The 22465-nt window shown below is 47.3% G+C and overlaps 1 protein-coding gene across 7 annotated transcripts in view; it reads right to left on the bottom strand.

Moving 5' to 3' along the window:
- LOC140901666 (uncharacterized) overlaps nucleotides 1–22465 on the bottom strand; it is a 41080-nt gene that overhangs the window by 9648 nt on the left and 8967 nt on the right. For 3 of the 7 annotated variants that reach the window (XM_078849884.1, XM_078849885.1, XM_078849886.1), the window contains exons 1-13: nucleotides 16992–17208; nucleotides 16382–16508; nucleotides 15779–15990; nucleotides 13900–14062; nucleotides 13300–13382; nucleotides 11383–11543; nucleotides 9724–9877; nucleotides 8385–8560; nucleotides 8224–8293; nucleotides 7072–7224; nucleotides 5822–6157; nucleotides 3436–3545; nucleotides 1991–2106 (exon numbers count right to left, since the gene is read on the bottom strand). In XM_078849884.1, coding sequence (XP_078706010.1) covers nucleotides 1991–2106; nucleotides 3436–3545; nucleotides 5822–6157; nucleotides 7072–7224; nucleotides 8224–8293; nucleotides 8385–8560; nucleotides 9724–9877; nucleotides 11383–11543; nucleotides 13300–13382; nucleotides 13900–14062; nucleotides 15779–15990; nucleotides 16382–16508; nucleotides 16992–17190 — 2060 coding nt within the window. In that variant the 5' untranslated portion in view covers nucleotides 17191–17208. Of the gene's footprint in view, nucleotides 1–1990; nucleotides 2107–3435; nucleotides 3546–5821; nucleotides 6158–7071; nucleotides 7225–8223; nucleotides 8294–8384; nucleotides 8561–9723; nucleotides 9878–11382; nucleotides 11544–13299; nucleotides 13383–13899; nucleotides 14063–15778; nucleotides 15991–16381; nucleotides 16509–16991; nucleotides 17209–17458; nucleotides 17525–17798; nucleotides 17932–18193; nucleotides 18442–18475; nucleotides 18558–19638; nucleotides 19767–20307; nucleotides 20454–21225; nucleotides 21439–21876; nucleotides 22077–22465 lie in introns of those variants that run through there. The other 4 variants (XM_073320905.2, XR_013634898.1, XR_013634897.1 and 1 more) reach the window with 4 other exon arrangements.

Genomic DNA, 22465 nt, shown 5'->3' with positions numbered 1-22465 from the left:
TCGATTTTTTTCTTCCAGATCTCTCAGCAGTTTTTGCGCTATCTTTGTTCACTGACGAAGCCAAGAGACCATGACGGTTCATGAAGCGAGTACACCAACCCACTGATGCGACAAACATTGATGGCTTTACTGACTTGTATTTGTCATCTTTCGACATTTGCAGAGCACACAGACCAATTCCATTTCTAGTGCCAATGTACCCATTTTGTCGACATTCAACAACCCAATTATGTAGGTCTTTCTCCAGCTCAGGAAATGAAGCGCACCTCATTGGACATTTTTTCTTGCTTCTTGGCATGTCTTTTAGCGTTGTTTTATTTTTTCGCCAATCTCTTACTTGCTTCTCATTGATACAGAATTCACGAGCAACAGTGCAATTACTGTTTGCTTCTGCATATTCAACAACTTTAAGTTTGAACGCTGTGTGATAAGCAGACCTTTTTCTTTTGATTTCACTGTTGTTCATTTTAAATACTAGTATGAAAATAGATGATTATTATTGTAGTTACAGATTTTTTAGGACTTTACAGAGGAATATCACCTGCTTTATCACTGTCAAATTATTATTGTTCTTTGTTTTATTTCAAAGCAGCCCTGTAGATTGGCATGTCTGTGGCGATAACAGGCTATTTCAATTTTATTAGAGATTCTATCTCTATATATTTTCACATTGGCTTAAGGCTTATGAGGTCCATGGGTAGAAATGCATGAAGAGATCAAATTACACAGTAGCGGACTGACACCATTGCTATAGTACTATCGTTCATTCTATTTTTCTGATTGGCTTGTAAGGCAGAGCATTTTGTGAAATGCATGGGTCAAACGTCATGCAGATCTGCAGCACTGCTCTTTTAGTATTCCGTTCAAACCAATCTAGTCCACTAAACAAAGCCTTTGCAACTTTAAAAGGCTGCAGTATTGACATAAATAAATGGGTCAGCAATCTTTGGCTCCTGGCCTGTCAGGGTAAGCCGCTGGCGGGTTGGGATGTTTCGTTTACCTGGAGTGTCTGCAGGCATGGAGCCCCTCAGCCACTTCCCACAGCTCCCATTGGCGGCGAATGGCGAACTGCGGCCACAAGGAACTGAGTGCCTCCATGCCTGCAGACGCTCCAGGTAAAAAAAATGACAATGTATTAGATATTCAATTCAATGATTTCATAGAGTTTAAAATCATCAAATTTTGGTGTAGACTCGTTTATAAGCTGACCCCCGCTCTTTGATGCATCACTTTTTTTACCAAAAATATTCGGCTTATGAACGAATATATACAGTATCTCTTGTTTAACATCATCCTGAGATACTAGTGTCAGGCTTGATAAAGCCCTGGCTGGGATGATTTAACTGGGAATTGGTCCTGCTTCAAGCAGGGGGTTGGACTAGATGACCTTCTGGGGTCCCTTCCAACCCTGATATTCTATGATTCTATGATTCTATAGTGGAATGGAAAGAGTGTTATCATCATACAATGAGACTACTTCAACTGTCCTTTCCCAAATATAGAACAGATATATTTATTGAACAATTCTGCCTTTTCTGCATTATTATTGATAATTCTAGTATTTCCATTTGCTAACGGACCAATTCCACTGACAGGGTTCTTTTTGTTCCTCATATACTTAAAAAAAACCCACCCAAACCTCTTCTTATTGTCCTTAACTCTGCTGGCCATAGATTTCTCCTTGTGTCCCTTCCCTTAAAATTTGTTTCCACAATTCCTAACTTCTGATTTATGTTCACTACTATGAGTTTTCCCTTTTGTCAATTATCTCTCTATCTCTCTAGCTAGCTGCCTTTACTTCCCCTCTAAATTAGGTTGTTTTTTTAACCAAAAAAGCCTTTTTCCTTGACTGTGGAATTGTGTCTTTTGCGCCATCTAGTAAAGTGTTCTTAAACAGCTCCCGATTATCATCCACATTTTTCTGATTCAATTCTTCCTCCCAGTTGATATGGCTCATAATTGTTTTTAACTGTGTGTTGATCTCCAGTACCTCTCATGTTGGGATTTCTCAAGGAATTGGGGATCTGGTGACATTCGGATGCTCAGAAGTTCTTCAAATATTGTCTGGGAGTCAAAGCATGTGGATGGTTTGTCTTCTGCAGGATCCTAAAATGAGCACCAAGAGTAAGGAAACAACAGTGTAAACACCAGAGGGTCAATCAAAAGAGCAACGTTTCTTCTGTGATCACACTGTATACTGCAAAAGTCCTGCAGGGAAATTAACTAACTAACCTGATGAGGATTGCTGCCTCTCATTGCAGAATTATTGCCATTCAGAGTAACAGCCGTGTTAGTCTGTATTCGCAAAAAGAAAAGGAGTACTTGTGGCACCTTAGAGACTAACCAATTTATTTGAGCATGAGCTTTCGTGAGCTACAGCTCACTTCATCGGATGCATACCGTGGAAACTGCAGCAGACTTTATATACACACAGAGAATATGAAACAATACCTCCTCCCACCCCACTGTCATGCTGGTAATAGCTTATCTAAAGTGATCATCAAGTTGGGCCATTTCCAGCACAAATCCAGGTGAATTTGTGTGGGGGGGTGGAGGGTGAGAAAACCTGGATTTGTGCTGGAAATGGCCCAACTTGATGATCACTTTAGATAAGCTATTACCAGCAGGACAGTGGGGTGGGAGGAGGTATTGTTTCATATTCTCTGTGTGTATATAAAGTCTGCTGCAGTTTCCACGGTATGCATCCGATGAAGTGAGCTGTAGCTCACGAAAGCTCATGCTCAAATAAATTGGTTAGTCTCTAAGGTGCCACAAGTACTCCTTTTCTTTTTGCCGTTCAGAGGTTCTTTATCTAAACTAGCAATGGACATACACCACTAAGTTCAGATCCAGATCTAGAATTTGAACAATCCCCATGGTTTAGGAGACTTCAGACCTGAGGTTTTATTGTGTGTCTGGTTCTACTCCACATACAAAGCAAATACTAGGGAAGGTAGAAGGCCACTCATCTGAAGAAGGCATTCTTTAAGCTTTGTAGACTAAGGGTAAATTTCTATTCTCTGCTCTGTACTGTGGATCACTATTCATCCCTGAGATCAAAGGGCACTTTGGATGTGGAATGAGAGCAGAGTATAGACTCCCCCTGAAGTTTGAGGTTCATGCTTCCCATGTTTCACTTTTGGGTTGTTAAAAGTGAAACTCAGCAGCACCTCCGAGCTTGGTGCTGATACCACGTAAACCCACTAAAGTGTAATGAATCCACATCAAAACCATCAATCAGCCCCAGGTATGCTCAGGAGGTTCCTTAATGCATTAACAAACCTTGCATGAAATTTGAATTTGCAACAAACCCAGCTAAACCAGGCAAATTTTGGCTGTATTGGAGCACATTTCACACTGCTCTAATCCACTGTCCCCTTGATCTGCATGTGTGATTTTCACTGCCACTAATGGAAGTCACATAATCTCAACTACCTTCTCTACTGCTCCCCAGGAACACTGGAAAAAGGCATTGGCCAGAGCTGTGATGCCTCTGTTGAGTTCTATCTGAAAGCAAGAATGAGCACTGGCAGCTGCTGTCGATCCTGGAGAAAGACAAAAGTAGACAGAGTCAGACCCCATTCACACCACTCATCTTTAGCGATCAGAGTCCTTTTAATCCAAACGTGTAACCTCGTTAGCCATTAAATAGCCTCTCCACTGAGTGCACATGGTAGCAGACAAAATAGCAGCAAAGGCAAAAGTAACCAAAGCATCTGTCCAGTAGAAACAGTTTTAGAAAGAATGGAGGATGACAGTGAGAGACACAGGGTCTCCATACACACTGAGGAAGTTTCCCCAAACACTGCAGTTGGGTTTTACAACTAGTTTATGTGACCCAGGTTTAAAATCAGTAAGAATTTGTAGAACAAATCCCCACAGTAGACAGGCTGATAGTGTCAAAGGGACTGTGTCTGGTGGAACCACAGGACAGCTACAACTAGAAACAATAACTTCCTTCTCCTTTACTAATGCTAATTAGCAAGAGATTAAACAAAGAAAGAGAGAGAGAGAGAGAGAGAGAAATAAACACAAATCCACGCCTCATTGCAAAAACAGAATTACACATTGTAATGGCAAGGATGAAGTTGGTCAATCTGACAGTATAATGTTCAGAATGCCACAGTAACATTGTACGTGTGTAATACATTGTGTTCCAATGGAATTCAAAGTATGTCCTACACTCTATAGGTCTGATTTTCAGGGATGCTGAGGACTGCAGTTGTGGTGGTAGGCGCCCATCACCATTGAAAATCTGGCCCTATATGTGTAGCCGCCTTCCAGTGATGCAAGGGGGTAATCAACAAACCAAAGACAAGCTGTAGTTTTGGGAGAACAAGGTTCACCAAGGACATTGGGACAAACCCCTATTCCTACAAAAAGTGCCATGAGATCTTTAGGGCTTGCTTCTATTCTCACAAAAGAGAAGCAAGTCCTGGATGTCCACATCAGGAAGATGGGACCTTGGCTTTTAAGGCAAACTCCATGTTGGTCAGAAGGATGAAGGGCTGAGCTGAGCTTAATGGTATTTGAACCTATAGTTCCAGACATTTCAAACCTGATACTCAGAGTCCTGAGACAACCCCTCTGGCCGCCGGTATATGGAAAAACCACCAGCCATGTTTCTTTATGGGGAATGTCTAACTTGGATTGATGATGATGCTATCCTAAAGTTAATTAAAGGAATCAACCTGGATACTCAGCAGCCTGCCAACCCAGCTAGCAAATGTATGCTACTTTCACTATCCTTGGACATGTACAACCCATCTAGCATACACCTAGACCTATTTTCTACATATATATAGATATAAACAAAAGCGTAATTACGTTCAGTGACCAGAGGGGAGAATCTTGAGATTGGGGATGATCTAGGAGCTTTGGGATTCAGCTCCATTGGTTTCAGATCAGTAGCTCAAAAGCAGCACAGAGACTGCTAAAACTCATTAGCTAAATTTATAGAAAGTGGCTCTGAAGCATCACTGAATTCCAAAGCTCTGCATGTGATGGGCGGACATTTCCTTGTTGTGTGATTTGCATAGTAAATTACAGGGTAGATGCATGCTCTCTTTCTCTTGCCAATGATCCACTGTGTCGCATAAACACCACTAGCTGCTTTCTGCAGTGATGTAATGATAGTCAGGCGTTGGAGCTATGGAAAAAATTGTGCAAACACCTTTAAAGAACAGACCTGTTCACTCATCAGTTCTGAAGCTTGCAAAGGGATAGAAAATAAGAGTGAAATCAAGGCTAAATCCTCAGCTGGTGAAAATCAGCATAGCTCCATTGACTCCAAGATTTATTTAGACTGTAGGGTCTTTGGGGCAGGGACTATCATGTTGAATTTGTGCAGCACCTAGTACAATGGGGTTCTGGTCCATGACTGGGCACCATGTTAATACAAATTATAATTATAATTTTAACAGCCGGAGACCTGGCTCTCAAAGGATTCAAACACTCAGTGAAAGCCTCCCTTGTACTGGGCTGTGATCCTACTGCTGGAGAGTGCCCAGGGCCTTTGAAGTTACTCCTCTGTTCCTAGTTTTGGGACACAGTATCCAGGCCAGAAAGGGCCGAAGGATCTGGAGAAAGGAAATAACACAAGTGATGTCACGTAGAGCAGCACTGCAGGACTCTAGATAGAGCTGTGTCCAGGAGCAAAGAAAACCAAACTTTTCCCAGACAGCAAACTCTTACCAAGCAACAAAGAAATTATTGGGGCTATGAAGACATGCCTATAAAAGAACCTGTTCCTCACCTGCTGAGTCACAGATAGAGTATAAATAGCAGACACCCTGCTCCCATTGATTGCTGGCACTCATACCTGCTTTGATCCATGCCATGGCATTCAACAGGATGGCTATAAATTCCCCGGCATTCTCCAGGCGTGCTGAACATATATACAGGAACCTGTTGGTAGCATCATAGTAGGAATCTCCAGGGCTTTGGAGAGCCTCTTGGACCCTTTGGTAACTTTGGTCTGGGACTGTCTGAGCCAACATGAGTACCACAGCTGGGTGGGAGCAGGCCCTGCTTAGCAGGCGAATCACAGTGCAGCCAAAGCGGTAAACAACAAACTGGCGAGGGGACAAGCTGGCCAGATCTGTGGTGATCAGTGAATTCCTGGTGGACCTTGGAGAACTGTCACTCAAATATGCCTCTGGAAAAGAAAAGACACAGGAATTCAGGTAAGCAATCTAGCATCATTCCCTGCTCCCTGGAGCGGTCTTCTTCCCTCTGTCAACCAATACCATTTCTTGCTCCCTGGGGATGTCCTCCACCTGTAAACTAGCACCATCCCTCCACTATCCACAGCTCTCCTCCTTCCTCTGTGAAATTCTCCACAATAAGCTACAATTCTGCAAGCTATTTCCTTCCCATTATCACAGGCTTCCATAGAGATACTTTCTGGGGATGCACAGAGTGTAGGTGTAATGGCACCCTGCACAAAGGATTATGCCATTATAAACTGTTGGGTTCTTTAAAGCAGGCTGGGGCAAGTGAGCCCAGTATCCGCTGCCAAGCCACGCTTTTGTGGTCTCCATATACAAACTGTCACATGGTGATACTTCCCATTCCCACCCATCTAGCCATGATTGAAGGCTCCCTGTATCTTCAGGTTTGGCAGCTTGCCTCAGACATGTCCAGTCCCCAGAGGAGAGGTATCCTCAGTCTCACCTAAGCACTGTCACTCTTACTGTCATTTTCAGCATAGAGACCTAGTCGTAAATGGGCCCCAGAGGCTGACTTTCCCTCTCATCTTTCCTGGCCAGGATTGAGGCACACTGCCAGGGAAGCTTGCCCTTCTCATACCTATGCTGAACCTGTGGATCAACAGAGGACTTCATTCTCCAAGGAGGTCAATCCACCAGCTCTGACTCATATTAAACTAGTTAATGAACTGCGGAGATATTTTATGTATAAGACTACGTAAGAGTCACTCATCTGGGCACAAATGTAGAGTGGACTTGGTAATTAATGATTCCTCCCCCCGACATCAATCCTATATGTTTGCATTCTGCACCTCAAGGGGCACAGGCTGCAGGACACTCAAGAGGAATTTTGCTTCATTACCTGCAGCAGAAACAACAGGACACTGCTGCTGCTTCTCCAAAGCCTGCCTGATCTCACGCAGGGTCCTGGTGAGGGGGGAAGTTGCCATTAGACTCTCCACCTCAAGCTCAGTCAGACAGGCCAGTGTGGCCCTACCAGGCTGAGGACCTAGCCCTGGGAAACACAGACATGGCATGTCAGCTAGAAAAGCACCTCCAGGCCTGGAGAAAGGAGGTGGCTTCATGCAGATGGCTGGGCAGGTGGGCAGTTACTGCATAACACATTGCCACATGCAAGAACTGTAGTGCCTAGAGAGAATGCTTCTCCTGAGCCCCAGGTGGTAAGAGAATCATGGAGCTGATGCTCCTCCATCTAGATGGTGTCCAGTGGACATGCCAAACCCACAAAAAAATCGCAGAAATTGGTCTTGTTTTTGGCTTAATTGGCTTGTGAGTTGCTTGTTGGCTACTTTTTAGCTTGTTGCTTGTTGTAGCTTGTTGCTGCGCCGTCGTCTTCTTTTTTTTTTTTTTTTTTGATTGGCTCCCGGCAAGCAGAGGCGAGTGGGGGAGTCAGGAGTGCACTGCAGGCCCACCACAGTCCCAGACTGCACACCGGGGGGATCTAGTCACATAGAGCGTGGGGGTTCTTAGGGGTTGGCTTGTTTTGGCCTTGTTTTGAAATGGGATTAGCTTGATTTTTGGCTTATTGTGAAAGTCGGGGTGCTTATTTACTGCGTGAAAAAGTGGGCAACTGTGGTGTCCGGTTCTCCAGACAGCATCCACCTAGTGGCTGATCAATGGAGCAGCACCCAAAATCTTTCACAGGAGGTGGTTGCTGAGTACATGGCTGCAAAATGGCTAGGACTGTTGTGGATTTTCCCCCACCACAGTATTGTTCTATGCACTGGGGGCGAGGGTCCATTTGCTGTAGGGCCTGTCTTGGACTGGTGTGTAATGGGAGCTTACTGGGAAATGCTCCTTCACCTTACCACCAACATAAAAAGACCTCCCTGTAAATAGTAATTATAAAATGTCCAAAGAAAATTAAAAAAAGAAAAAAAGTGTTGCTACCCAGACACTCTGGTGATTATTTTAACCAAGTATCTATCAAAGCAACCTCTTACAGCACCCCCTGAATTGTTACCGTGTCCACAGCTGAACCCATGGCTCTTACCTAGTTCTTCGCAAGTGACAAAGGGGCCTTTCCTATTGGAGCGTCCATGCTCCTGGAGCCCGCCAGGATCCTGTAGGACAAACAAGGGCCAAGTGTCAAAGACAGAGACACGAGTCATTGGGAATAATACAGAGGTCCATTTTGGGTCAGCTGTTCTTCACCTGCCCTCGCTCTGCTTCTGCTTTCCTTTGACTGGCCAGGCTGGATTCTGCTGTCCCATCCTGTCCCTGTACATGCTGTGCTGGCTCTTGCTTCACAATCGTCTTCCCACAATGGACTTTACCAAGCAGGATTTTCAGAGCTTTCATTAATTCAGTTGCCTCCCGCCACTCAGCACCTAATGAATTCAGCAACAGCAATAATCAAGGATGGTTCCACACATTTATCAAGCCCCACTCATTCCCAAGTGCTTTAAAACCTATACACAAGTCTCATTTATCCACTACTGACGTGCAGCCAATGTGGCCGTGGTTTATAAGTGCATGGTAGTTTAGGACAGGAAGCTAAGAATGCTGTATTTACACTACTGGGAGAATGTACAGAAGCTCAGTGGAGTTAACGGAGCTGGGATCTGACTGGGGCACTGAGGTTTGGACTAACAACCTTAGTAGAGTCTCAGTTTTACATCTCATTTGAAAGGGAGCTCAGGAGACAGCCTAGTTCCAGGCTTGACTTGAGCTTTATGAATCCAAACCGCTGCTGATGGCAATAGGTTCATAGAGAATAGGTCCATCAATGGCTTTTAACTAAGACAGTCAGAGACACAACCCCGTGGTCTGGGTATCCCAAAGCCTCTGACTACCAGAAGCTGGGACTGGACGATTGGGGATGGATCACTCGCTAATTGTCCTGTTTTGTTCATTCCCTGAAGCGTCTGGCACTGGCCAGTGTCGGAAGACAGGATACTGGGCTAGATGGACCTTTGGTCTGACCCAGTATGGCCATTCTTATGTTCTTAATACCTGTCTGTAACACTGTGCAACCAGTGCATCTCATCTCCAGCCCTTGTGGAAGAGTCCTACAGATTAGAATGTAATAGGGCTAATATCTGAGGGTCTCTCAAAATTAGAACTCTGTGGAATTGAATGGAGAATTATAACATATCTTATGCCATTCCATAGAATTTAATAGAGAATTATAGCTCTGCTATGGAATCCTATAGGTTGGATCCAATAAAGCTAATGGAAAAAGTTGATAATTCCCTATTGAATTTCTTAAGGTTTACAGTAATGTCTATAGAATACGATTACATTTCTGTAGGACTCTTTTGATTTCATCCTGTTTGGTAGGTCTCTTCCCCAAAGGAACTCACCTAAGGAGCTGCCATCAATTCCTATGGGAATTGTGACTTGCAGTGACATGGAAAGCTGGGATATTGAGTTGTCTCTTCTCCCCATTTACATGAACCATGCCTTTCCTAATCATGCTGTGGATGGCTCATGGAGCACTACCTGCCATCCAATGACTACTGCTCCCTTCCCTCCACTCTGGTTCTCTCACCTGTGTGGCCCATTGCTTGAAAGTCTCTGCTGGTCACTTCGTCATGTTGCCCAATGCCCATGGCTGCCTGGGTGCTCCAATGGGTTCTATGCACAGAGATGCTTTGCTTGGTGAGGTCTTTCAGCCCATCAGAGTCCAGAGTTTGCACCATGTCCTAGTTACAGAGAGCAGCAGCATCATGCTTTACCTCTCTTGTATTCACTCCTCCCTTTCCCAGCCTCTCCAACCAAGCACACAGACACCACGGGCGAAATGCCACCTTCACATGCAGGTCCCATGCTGGCATCCCAGGGCAGAATTTGACCCTAGATCACATGCATTTATAAGAACACTGTAGTATCAGGTGAGCTTTGTTTGGCTTAGAATAAGACTCCAAGAGTATTCTGTATCCCAAATGACAGGGGCAGCAGTGGGTGTGCATCTCCTGAACACTGGGAAGCTCCAGAAAGGATTCCAGAAGCCCCATGGCTGTGCCCAAATGCTCTGTAGAGCCCTTAGGGAGCAAATGCAGTGCAGCCCCTTGCAGAACTAAAACTGCCAGCCCATGTTCTTGTCTGTACAGTGCAAATAAATCCAGCACCTCTCTCCTGGACCAGGCAGTAGCATGAGACTCAGAGCAAGGAGCTTAGCTTTCAGCAAAAATGAAGCAGGTACCAGAAACATTTGTGGCTATGGAAACCACACTGGGCATATAAAATAAGCTGCGCTTCTGATCACCGTGACGTGGGGCAGCCAAGTTCCAAAGTGCTACTTGACAGGTCACTGCTGAAAGGAATGTTGCATTGTGGGATTGCAGCCAGAGGACCGCTTATACCGGTATAGTTATGTGTGTGTCCATACTGCCACTGTGCTAACAAAACTATACTGGCAGGAGGCTCATGTCTCTCCCCAAAGGGAGCAGAAATGCCTGTAAAAGCAGAGGGTGTTGTTGTTCGGGGACAGAAGTAAGGGTGGACAACCATAAGACTGTGCCAAAAATGGATCAGTTTTGCTGGTACAACTTTCCAGCGCAGACCAGGCCTAACAGACGCTGAAAATCTAGCTAATAGGCTAAGTACCAGGGATCCAGAGCCCACAGGTAGCAAAAAGCTGGAGCAAAGAGTTTCATCCAATACTGCACTATTATTTAGCCAAGATCAGGCTCAGAGGTATTTCCACTGGGAGCAAATTCCAGAAGTGAAAGCCAGGAAATGCCGTTTGGCACCCAAGGGACTCCAGCTACATGGAAGTGGAAGGGGAAGCATTTGCCTGAGAGAGGTGGGCTCTGGGCACTTCCAGGCTCTGTAGTCACTAGCTCCCTGATCTTCACCCAGAAGTGGACTGGTAGCCGGTGCAGAGTGATATGTTCCTGCTGGTCTGCCCTGCTCACAGAGCGGACAGCTGTATGCTGCATCTGGTAGCCTTTCAAGGGTAGCTCCAGGTAGAGCATGCTGCTGCAGTCTAGCCTATGTAGAGGTAACAAAGGCATCGCTAACCACAATGAGATGAGCGCAGAAGGATGGAATCTCTTGCCCAGCTGCATGTCTCTCTGGCCATTGCTGCTACTGGGACTCCTCAGACACAGCAGCTATGCTGAGTAAATTCCTACCCCGTAAACTATGTATGCTACAAGTTCCAAGGTTCTGAGATCCCCTCCCTTAAGCTCCTCTCCATACTGACCATCAGCCCCTGGATCCTCTGGCAGATCCCCCTGTAAAAGGCCAACACATCCATCCTGTGTTTTGCCATCTGAGAAGCCAGGTGAAGGTTTTGGTCCTCCAGTTTATCATATAGGGTGCGGACGCTGAAATCTTCCAGGTCCCTCAGTGCGGGCTGCTCACCTGAAACACAAAGTACCTCTCATTTCCCATTGTTGACTGAAAGGCCTGAAGATATTTCTCTCCTTGAGAGTCATCAGCTGAATCTCTAAGTGGCTATGATCTCATGATACACCATTTCATTTTGGGCCAGGTCTTTAATACCAATCCCAGCATGCTTCACAGAGTGCAATAAAGGGTAATGCGGGAGAGAGAAGTGTGGTGTGGAGGAGGAAAGGAGAGGAGAGTCGATGCGGCAGAAGATACAGGGAGGCTGTTGCACATGGCTGGAGCTGCAAGTGGCTGCAGAACAGAAGGCCTTTACCTAACAATGGCAAGACTGTGAGGGTCAGAACTGATGCTAGAGACCTGGAGGGAATGGATCAGAGAAAGATAAAGCCCACCGTGAGGGTGCCTGGATAAAGTGCTTTGAGGGTTCTAATAACTAAGAACCCGCAGTGGATCTGTCTTCTGAAATGAAAAGGGAGACCCTCATGGATCTGTGGATACGGGTGATGTAGTCAGATACTTTTGTATGTGAGAGGAGAGCTGTGATGTTCCGATGAATCGCACGTTTATTTTACAAAGCTCATTGGATTCACCACCACTGGCCTTTCCTTGTTTGGAGAACAGAAACCCAGTCTCAGAGGGAGTGCAGAAGGAATGCATAAACGGCCAGCTACAGTCGTTTCATAACTCAGCCCTGTACATCCCGTGTGTCCTTAAGTCACATCTCCTGCATGTGTCTTATTCTGCTGATCTCTCCCACAAGTTAAAAGAGACCAGCCTTTGTAATGCGCTTTGAGACCTGTGGCTGAAAAGTGCCAGTTAAGTGCTAAATGTCATTCATTCTCTGATATTACCATTGGGGTTGTGCGGTTTATACCACAGCAGCTTTTGCATATTAGTATGTTCGGACTGTTGATGCAGCGCCTAGATGGAATCATGCTAAAAATATATTTATTATTGTTTTTTAGGAGATGTGAAAGAATGAATGCATGGATCCAAGGACCTGTGTGGCAGTGGAAATGACAAAGCCATCCTGTCTCTCTTAGAACAGGAGCCAGTAAAAGGACAGGCAGAGAGCACAGACACCAGGTGCTGGTTTTTTAGAACTTAAGGGACCTTTGCTGAACAGAATATGGAATCTTCTCACAGCCCATTGTGTCCTGTTCGGCTCTTAGTTTTAGTTTTTTACAGCACAACAGTTCCCAGAGCCAGTAGATGGTGCCACCTGCTGGGCCCTGAGCTTATTGCATTAGCATGAACCACACCTTGAGCCCATCACCTCTGAGATGTTGTCACTGAAAGAGGGGAAGAAAGACTGTAGGTTGCTGGGCACTCAGAGAACATATGAGCCAACAGCAGAATACAGGGCCCTCATTTTCCAGGAGCTTGGCTTTGCTTATTAATGTTGTGCATCTCTCCCTCACCTCAGATACCCTGAGGGCAGTTAGCCTCCTCAGTTTGAGGCCGGGGGGGACTCTTAAACCCATTACACAGCTGGCAGGCTCCTGACCCGCACTTGGGAGAGAGAAAATGTTTGAATGGAAGGAGGAACCTATGAAATGTTTGTGTCTCTGAGCGTCAGTGCATCGCAGCCTGAGTGAGTGTGTGACCACAAATGTATGGGCATCAGCATGAGTTTCCAAGTGTGCAGGCACTGGGATACTATGGTATGGGCGTGGTACACAAATGAGAACAGAACAAAACAGAGTTGGTGGGAATGAGTATGAACAAATCAAAAGGAGAGAGTCTGGCCTTTGATAAAGGGCTTTACCTGGACCATGGATAACTCCTTTCTCTCCACCATCAGCTCCTCTTCCAGAACCCTGGGGACCGAGGGCTTCATAGAACTGAAGGCTGGAGGGAGAAAAAGAGAGTGTGATGCATATCCATGGGTGGAGCAGTACACACACGCTCCACACACCCACTCACAAGCCAGTGCAGGCTCCTAGTAGCAGCAGCAGCTGCAGTGTCACCAGTCCAGTTCAGACGCTAGATTAACGTTTTTCTTGTTGATTCTGGAGTAAGAGGGGTATGGAGCAGAGAACCAGGCAAAGGGATTCATGCAAAAAGAGTGAGGTGATGGCAGCGTGCAGGGGATGCCAGTGGAGATGAGAATGGGAGCGCTCTGGAGTGCAATATGGGAAACCACCACCCTGTGGGGAAGCAGAGAAGTTTCATCTCTGTGGAGTTGAGGAGCCATCAGACTGTGATGTTGGACAGGAGCGCAGTGCCAAAGGGCAACAGGGATTAGCACCCCATCTGGCCTGTGCAGTAAGAAGCCTGTTTCCTCTATTGCTCTTGCACTCTATCCTGCAGGCCTCTATTTGTAAGCTCCAGAGCTAGTGGAGTCCCAGCATGCGGACAGACTCACCTGTCTTTAATGAGGATGTACTCGGGTGGGATGTGTGGCTCACCCAGGCTCCTCCACCGTGGCTTCCAGTTGTTCATAGGACTGGGGTTGGAAATGGGGGGCCTCAGCATGATAGCCAGGGTCATCAGCATAACCGTCAAGAAGCCCAGGACAAAAAGCACTGCTAGAAAGACCAGGCAAGATGGCCGGGTGAAGGAGCTATGTGTCAGCATCAGTGGCTGAGTGCTGCCACAGTACCTGGGATGGTACCATGGTGCAGAATGGTTGGGGCCTGGGCTACCCTTTTATCTAGTGTATAATTCGGGGAATCATGGAAAGGGTATCACCTAGTGATGGACTGGCCTTGCACATCCAACAAGGAAAACCCTAAAGGCCACCTGCAAATGGAATCAACAGCATCCCATTGCCTTCCTCCATTGGTACCGATGCCTCCAGCATCCACAGCAGGAGGGGCACTCACCATTTCTTATGCCCGGGAGAAGAGGGGCATGCGGCAATCACCACTGACATGCTTCAGAGGGGCACTGCCTTCTCCATACCCAATAACAGGGACATCTAGCAACCTCCATCCCATTGGCTAAGCACTCCCTTTCTCCTTAGCCCCAACCTAGCCCAGAGGAACATTTAGCCACCCCACCTTCACTAATCACACTCAGGTAGGGAGGACTGCGGAATGATCCCTGTAGGCCTGGCATGCGTGTGGATGGAAGGGGCGTACAGCCCGGACAGCTGAAGCTGATGATGGAAGCTGGTGCTCACGCTTGCGGGCCGCACTTTCATGCATATTTCTGCTGTCTCTCTTGGCTAGTTGAGGGATAACAGAGCTAGGCCTCTGAGAGCCCCCTCCAGAGCTGTGCTCCTGAGATCAGACCTTCCTAAATTTTTTACAATGAATTTATTTCCTTCCACTTTATCAGGAAACACTAACAATTGGCATGCTGGTGCTGAGGGGAAGGTAGCCATTGATTACCTGCATTCCTCCCATGGGGACTGGGGGTGGGAGGGAGGGGAAGGTGTCTGCTCTTGGTATCTCCCCCCTTTCACTCCTGCCTCAGGCTTATTCCTAGCTAGGGGCAGCAGGAAGCCTTGGGAGGGTTGGCTCCAGGAGGGAAGGGTACTGATGAGAACAGGGGCTTGATGCTATTTCCAGAGAGGCAGACTGGTTTAAGCATTTGTAGCTGTTGCCTGATGGGCTTAAGCACCCTTGTCCCTCTGGTGCATCTGGGGATGGACTGGTGAGTGAACGAGAAGGAAGTCTCTGCCATTGATGCAAGAGGAAAGTTATGGGGACCCGTTACCTAAAATATAAACAAGATCCCCTGCAGGGGCAGGGGCTTACCACTGAAGGGCTATGAAGTGCATGGTGCCGTTCCATCCCTAACACAGCCCCTTAAAGGCCATAGTTCTACGAGCACCTCCTCACTGTCAGTGAACTTCTGCCCCACTGGGACCAAATAACCCCTGTTGTGGCTGTTCCAGCTAACAATTTGGGCTTTCTGGAAGCTTGCAGAATGTAGCTTGCCATTCACATGCACGAACGATATTCAGCTCAATGTGTCTGTCTCTCTGCAGGGCGAGGCTACTGGGGGATGCTCCCCATGAATTACAACAGCTGACCCTTCAGGAGGTACATGAGTAGACTGGGACAGCCAAATTAACCCTTGGAGCAATCTCACTAATGTCAAGGGGTTTACACCAGGGATAGGTTTGGCCCATCATTGCATGATGCCTATAAAAGTCCTTCTCTCTGGATAGTGGAAAGAGAACCCTATTAAAAGGGTATGTATCAAATGGGAGCTCATTTCCCACACACAGGTACAAGGAAAGTCACCAACAAGCTCCTTTGGTTTAAAGTATCAATTTGCCTTGACTGCTGTACCTGAGATAGTTGCCCAGTCAGGGGCTAAATTTAGTGCCTGATGTTTCAGAACCCCATGCCTGGCCAGCTGGTATGGAGAGGAGGGCTGGAAGGAAGCGCTGACAGGGTCACAGCCCATGTTCTCCTCATTCACAACCACGATCAAGATACGTTCCTGGATGGTGCTATCCCTGAAAACATATCTCCCAGGATCTAGGAAAACATGGGCAAACCTGAAGGAGAGAAGGAGGAAATACAGGCAGATCCAACTGCCTTTAGTGTTAGGATCTAGTCACTAGCTTCTCCAGCCCGAAAGCTAAATGCCTTATCTGGAAGAACCATTCTTGGGAGGACTTAATGTCCATTCTCATTCAGAGCCTGATGCAAAGCTCACTGAAGTCAATGGGAGGTCTTTCCACGGAAAGACCCTGCATCAGACCCTCAGTGCTGGATCGGTGCATCAGACCCTCAGTCCTGGATTTCCACATGCTGCTCCTTGCCACAGACCTAACCTTTCACTGAAGGAACCACCCTCCTCCAGGAAGAAGGGAAACGTACAACATATCTCATCATAACAACATCACTCAGTCTTAAGTTCCCGTCCACATTAGCATTAGGAGTTACCTGGAGATGTTGAGGTGAGTCTCCCGAATAAGGTGGTCCAGTCTTCGGAAATGACCAAAATCCCAGCCAGGATTGCTGTTGTACAGATGCTCCTTCTGATAGATGGGGTAGTGGCTGGAAGTGCGGTCTGGGAACGAGCAGCACAGAGTTAGCAATTCTGAGCCACTTGGTTAGGATGGATGCAATCAAGCTGCACTGTACTGAGCAATGCGTGGGACCCAAGGGGTATTACACCATTTAATGATAATACTTTGCACGTTACAGCATTGAGGGTCTCACAATGCTTTACACACACACACTAGCGAAGCCTCACAATCGGGGGTGGGGGGGTACTTTTATCCACATTGTACAGACAGGAAAATTAAAACAATATTTAAGTGACATATCCATGGCCACAAAGTGAGCCAGTGGCAGAATCTCGAATAGAACCCAGGAGTCCCCTGCAGTCAGGGGTGTCTAAAGGTAAAAAGGCAGGGGACATGTAGAAGAGATGCAGGCATGCAGTACCAGCCCATAGTTTGGTAAACAGTCATACACGTGGTGGGTCTAGGCACATAGGATGATTAGACAGACGAGTAGATAGCATACGAATCCACACGACAAGACTCACTGCGGGTATGGATGGTGAGCTGGAAAAGGATGGCATCTCCCACATTCAAACACACAATAGGGTTGGGGATGCAGGGTAAGGGATGGGTGTCCTTGTAGGAGACAGTCTGCTCACTGCGCCAAACTCTCTGCAATGGCAGATCCAACCAAAAGTCTCCTGGGGCAGGCAGTGGAGAAAAAGAGGGTAGGAGTGGGAGCATTGCCAGGAAAGCACATGCCAAAGAGGCAGCATAAGACAGCATCTACCCCTCGACAATGTAAAGCCACTTCCCTCCCATCTTTCTGCTTTTGGGTAGGGTGACCAGATGTCCCATTTTTATAGGGACAGTCCCATTTTTTGGGACTTTTTCTGATATAGGTGCCTATTACCCCTCACCCCCTGTCCTGTTTTTTCACAGTTGCTGTCTGGTCACCCTACTCTGGGGCCCAACTCTGCTCTCACTGAGACCAGTGTCAACCAGGACTGACCCAACTGAAATCAAACATCTGCCGGTGGGAGAGGAGCATCAGGCCCTTTCTCGTCAGTGCATTGATCTGTGAAGATAAAGAATCCTCCACTAGTTTCTTGGAAGGCTGGAGTGATCTCATAACTATCAACTACTTAATTCCCAGGTGCCCGAGGGGTTTGAAAGTGCAGCCAATTCATGTCCCTCTGAACACAGGGCCACATTCAAGATTTCCTGTAAAATGAGGACTCCCTTGTGTAATGTGGAGCATTTGAAAACAAATTCCCTCTGCCCCATGTAGCTCATAGGAAACTTAAGTCCATTTGCTGACTCTTCATCTTTCCTGAGTTTTCATGTCTCACCTGTGAGGAATGTATCCAGCATGTCTGTGCTGGAAATAATGAAACCAAATACCCCAGTGGAGCCAAACAGAACCAAATGCACCTGCTGACTCTTCTGCACATGTTCATCTGGGCCCAGAATGTTTGTCACCTCCTGCAAAACAGAGCAGGGCCTCAGGAGGACAGAGAATTACCAGTGATACTATTAATATTGGAATCAGGCTACCTCCCATGTCCCAGGGCCACCTCTACCTTTAATTAATCTGCCTATATCTGTCTTAGTGATTCTTCCCCCCAACATTCAGTCACTACCATTCAACAAGGATTCATCATCCTCTCACCTACGCCGTATTCCATGTCCTCTGAACAATATGGAGCCACTTCCTCCTTTCTGTGCACAGTCTGGCTCCTCCACATTACACCAACACCCTGCCTTCAAACCCAGCACAATCCCCTTACCTGGCTGCAATCTATTAGCTCTCTCCAGCCTCACATCACCTGGGGAGCAGGGCCCAGCCTGTCTCTACTCACTCTGTCCTCTCCTTCTTCAACACTCAGGAGGAGCTCTGAATGGATGCCAAGGCTCAGAGAGATCTGTGGGGTGTTCAGCAAGCACTCTCGGTCGCACAGCTCTTCGGCAGAGATGTACTGCTCACAACGACACCTTGCCAAGGAGAGAAAGTGTCTTGGTTACTTACAGTCACTGGGAAAGCAGCTGCAAGATGTAGATGGTCAGACCAGCTCCATTATTCTATAATCTGTACAGTCAAGTGGTCAGTTCTGTAAAAATGGAAAACAGGGATTGCCAGGGTTGATCACATGCAAGGTCCATCTACTGCAGTATCTCCGACAGTGGCTAGTACCAGGTGCTTCAAAGGAACCCCGCAGCAGGCAGACACGGGATAAGCTGCCCTCTGACCTGTGTCTCATCCTGGTCTCTCATAGACATTAGTTTAAGTCCTGAAGCATAAGGTTTGTATCCCTTCCAGACTTTTTGCTGAGAGTAACGCACATAGTGATTCAGTGCTCTCCCGCTACGTTTCTATGCAATCTACTTTTTTACTCTCTGGAGGAGTTTTTGAGGTACAGTAGTTCACCCACACAGAAAAGGATAATGTCCTACAGATAATGACTGACTTCTATATTCAAGAGCCTCTACCTGAAACCATGAAAGAGATTTAGACCAAAAATGAAGCATCTCTATTAAAAGGATGAATGAGGAGTGAACTCTGAATTCATCATCAGTTTTGGTCTTAATTTTCAAAAGTGACCAAAGATTTTCAGAGCTCAACTTAAGACAGCTCAAAGTGCTGCTCACTCGCCCCCTGAAGATCAGGGCCCTTTCAGAGGTCTCTAGTTGGGCACCCATATTATTAGTTACTTTTGAAAATGTGAATGCCTTGTATTTATGGTTCTTCATTTAGCAGAGTGAAGTCAGTGTTAGTGAATGGAGCTGGAGACCCAAGGCCAATATTTAGCCACAGAAAAAGTCCTGCAAAGGGAAAGTTTTCATACCCATTCAGCCCTGCCAGGGAGAGACACTGCCCCCATCTCCCCAGCCCCCTCTAGGGTGGGACTGATTGGAGTTCACTCTCCATGATCCATTCAACAATTGGGCCCACTACTGAACTTTCCTACAAAGAGGCCAGCTGTGATGTGGGCTCTTCTACAGTTAGGAAATGGGCTGAGGACATCACCTTGTTTCACACAGCCCACACAAGAGTCACACCACTTTCATCCACAACTAATCTGGGACAGATTCAAACTATGAACTGAGTGTGAAGTAACTGGCTACATAAGCCATCACCGATATTCTGAGCTAGCCAGAGTTTTCATAATAGGAAGGTGGAGTGAGACTTACATGCCCAACTCTGCACTGAGTTCTCCGCCCAGCATACCACAGAAGGGAGAGCAGTCATATAGTTCGGGGGAAATGCATTTGCGTGTGGATGCCAGACGGACTTCCCCAGGAGCACAGCGCTCCTCCACCTGCAAAAACAACATGAGCACACACATGTGAGATAGGGTCAAGCAGTTACACCATGGCCATGGCACCATTTGAACTGTCTCCACCCCATCCAACAGCCAAACTCCAGCATTGGAAGGGTAACCTCTTACCCAGTTAACACTGTTACAAAAAACACTGGTCAGAACACAGGGAGGAAGAATAAGAACGATTTCACTTCCATTACAGTTCTCCGACCAGCTCTAATTGAAAGGTGCCATAATGACAACCCCAGAGACATAAGTCCCATAGATCTGGCCTCTGTTACCATAGTACATAAGCACCTCACAACACCCTGGGAAGGGAGAGAAGTATTATCCCCATTTCACAGAGTGGAAAGTGAGGCACAGAGAGACTTGTCCAGGGTCACAGAGGGATTTTGTGGCAGAGCAGGGAATTGATCCCAGACTGTTGAGTCCCAAGTTTGTGTTCTAACCACTGCACCATCCTCCCATGTGTTACATTACCCATCCCCTGAGCCATTCAGTTTCAGTGGGCACAAGGGCTGTGCTGCAGCAATCTTACCTGAGGCTGGCAGTCTTGGTCACTGTTGGTGTCAGAATTTTTCTTGCCTCTCTCATCATAGTAAACGTACCCTGCTTGGCAGACACAAGAGCCATCTGACTCCTGAAAAGCCCGGTTCAGCCCATGGCAGCTACAGCTGCTAGCCCCTTTGGAGACAGCAGCAACAGTGTCATGGAATTAGGTTTCAAATCAATGGAAGGGAGCATCTTTTGTGGAACAAACTGTGCCCACAAAAAGGGAACTCTTCCCATGTCATCTGTTCCCCATGGCTTCATGCCATATCTGTGATGTTATTGACATGCCCAAGTGCGCAGTCACTTTATCCTTGGAAGGCTGATACAGCTATGTGGCGGGGGGTGGAGGGACAGCTTGATTCAGCTGCCATATGCAGTCTCAACCCCATCATCAGAAAAGTTCTTGTGGCAGGATCGTTTGCACTGAGCGGCAGGAGGGGCCCAGTTGGGGGTTTTCAGAAGTGACAGATAGACAAGCCCTCTTTTAACTTGTCGATTGAACCATCTGGGTCAGGATGGGGCCAGCTGAGGGCTCTGTGGATCACCGGTCCCACCCCACTAGGGGTGACTTGAAATGCTAGAGTTATGCCGCACGGCAGACCCCAGACTGTTATCTATTCTTCCCTCCCACTTGTACCCCATGGGACTAAATCCCCTCAGCTTCCACAGTTTGTGTGGGGCAGGAGGCAGGTTTGAAGGCCGTGCACTCAGTCTCAGCTGGAGGACAGACCAGGGGGCCATTGGGGATGGGAGGCAAACACAGAGCATCACAGAGGCCCCAGTTGGCTGTCGTGTTCCTGGTTGAGGAAGTCATTCATAATAAGCACAGAGGCCAACGGTTTGGTGTTTTACCACCACTCTCTAAGCAAGCAAGCCAGCTTCCCCTACACAGGGCGTGACTCACCTGGCTGTGAGAAGGAAGAGCTCCCGCAGGGGAAACACCCTGTCTGAGCATAGAGGTGGTTGAAGGAGCCGGCAGGACAGGCATGGCATTCCTTGGGCTGCTTTGCCAAGCTGCTGTTCCCGTGGGTCCCTGGGGGGCAGGGCATGGGTGCAGGTGCCCGGAGAGGGCAGTAATACCCCCTGGGGCAGGGCTGCTGGAGATAACTTGCACTGCCTGGGGAAAGCAACGGGGGCATTTCAGACACAGAGACTGCTGTCCCCTCCACTGGGGAAACACTGAACAGAATGGGAAGGACCCAGCCCAGTGCAATGCTGGAGACAGTCAAGGGGATGAAATTATTCAACTCAGATGGAGCCAGTGGCACCCAGTGTGGTGTATGCGTGAGGCTCTCCATGCCCTGCACAAGTAACTAATGTGCCCAGCTTGCTTAACAAAGGATCCCAGTGGAAACCTGCCATCAGCTCTTTGAAAGATGAGTCTTCCTCTCCTCTGAAAGCCAACAGTGTCACTTGGCAAGTCCTGAGTGCCCTCTAACACCCAGATTCACAGCGGGATCCCTTGTAATATACCAGGCCTCCCACAACCCAGACAGACAGCCATGTCCCCTATATCACCCCAGCTTTCTATTCCATGGAATCCCTGCTCATTTACCTTGTGGGCAACTGAAGCCTGATGGGCAGGGCTCGCAGGATGGGCTGATGAGGGAGTCACTACGGTAGGTGCCCGGATCGCAAATCCTGCAGCATTTCTCAAAGGAGTCCCTTGGGCCGGTCACATTCAGGGCTGTGTATCCTCCCTTGCAGAGCAGTGGATGGGCACTGCCTGGGGGGCAGTAATAGGGGAACACACACCTAAAGGGAGAGACAAAGGCAGGAAGCAAGGTGAATGGGAAAAGCACTTGGCTGCAACTCCTGGTGGCCAGGCTGGAAGGGAACAAGTCTTCACAGCATCCTAGGATACAGGCAATGAAGAGGAGGAGAGGGAGGAGATAATCCCCTGGGAAGGCAGCAGTTAAATGCCTACCTGGGAGAAGATAATTGCTACATTTTAAGAAAAGTGATAGAATGGAACCTGCTTCAAATGGAGTGAAGTGTCTTTATATAATCAGTGAAAGTCCATTCAAATGCAGTGAAGCTTCTCTCACTACACTATAAACAGAGTTTCACCATAACACAGTTCCCTGAAAGCAGCTGCCAATGCACCGACAGCTGTCTAAACCCTAGAACTACATGGAGAGTGA

This window comes from Lepidochelys kempii, chromosome 22 (assembly GCF_965140285.1).
Source record: "Lepidochelys kempii isolate rLepKem1 chromosome 22, rLepKem1.hap1, whole genome shotgun sequence".
NCBI lineage: Eukaryota > Metazoa > Chordata > Testudines > Cheloniidae > Lepidochelys > Lepidochelys kempii.
The sequence above is the reverse complement of the archived record's forward strand: the minus strand, read 5'-3'. Positions and strand labels throughout refer to the sequence as shown.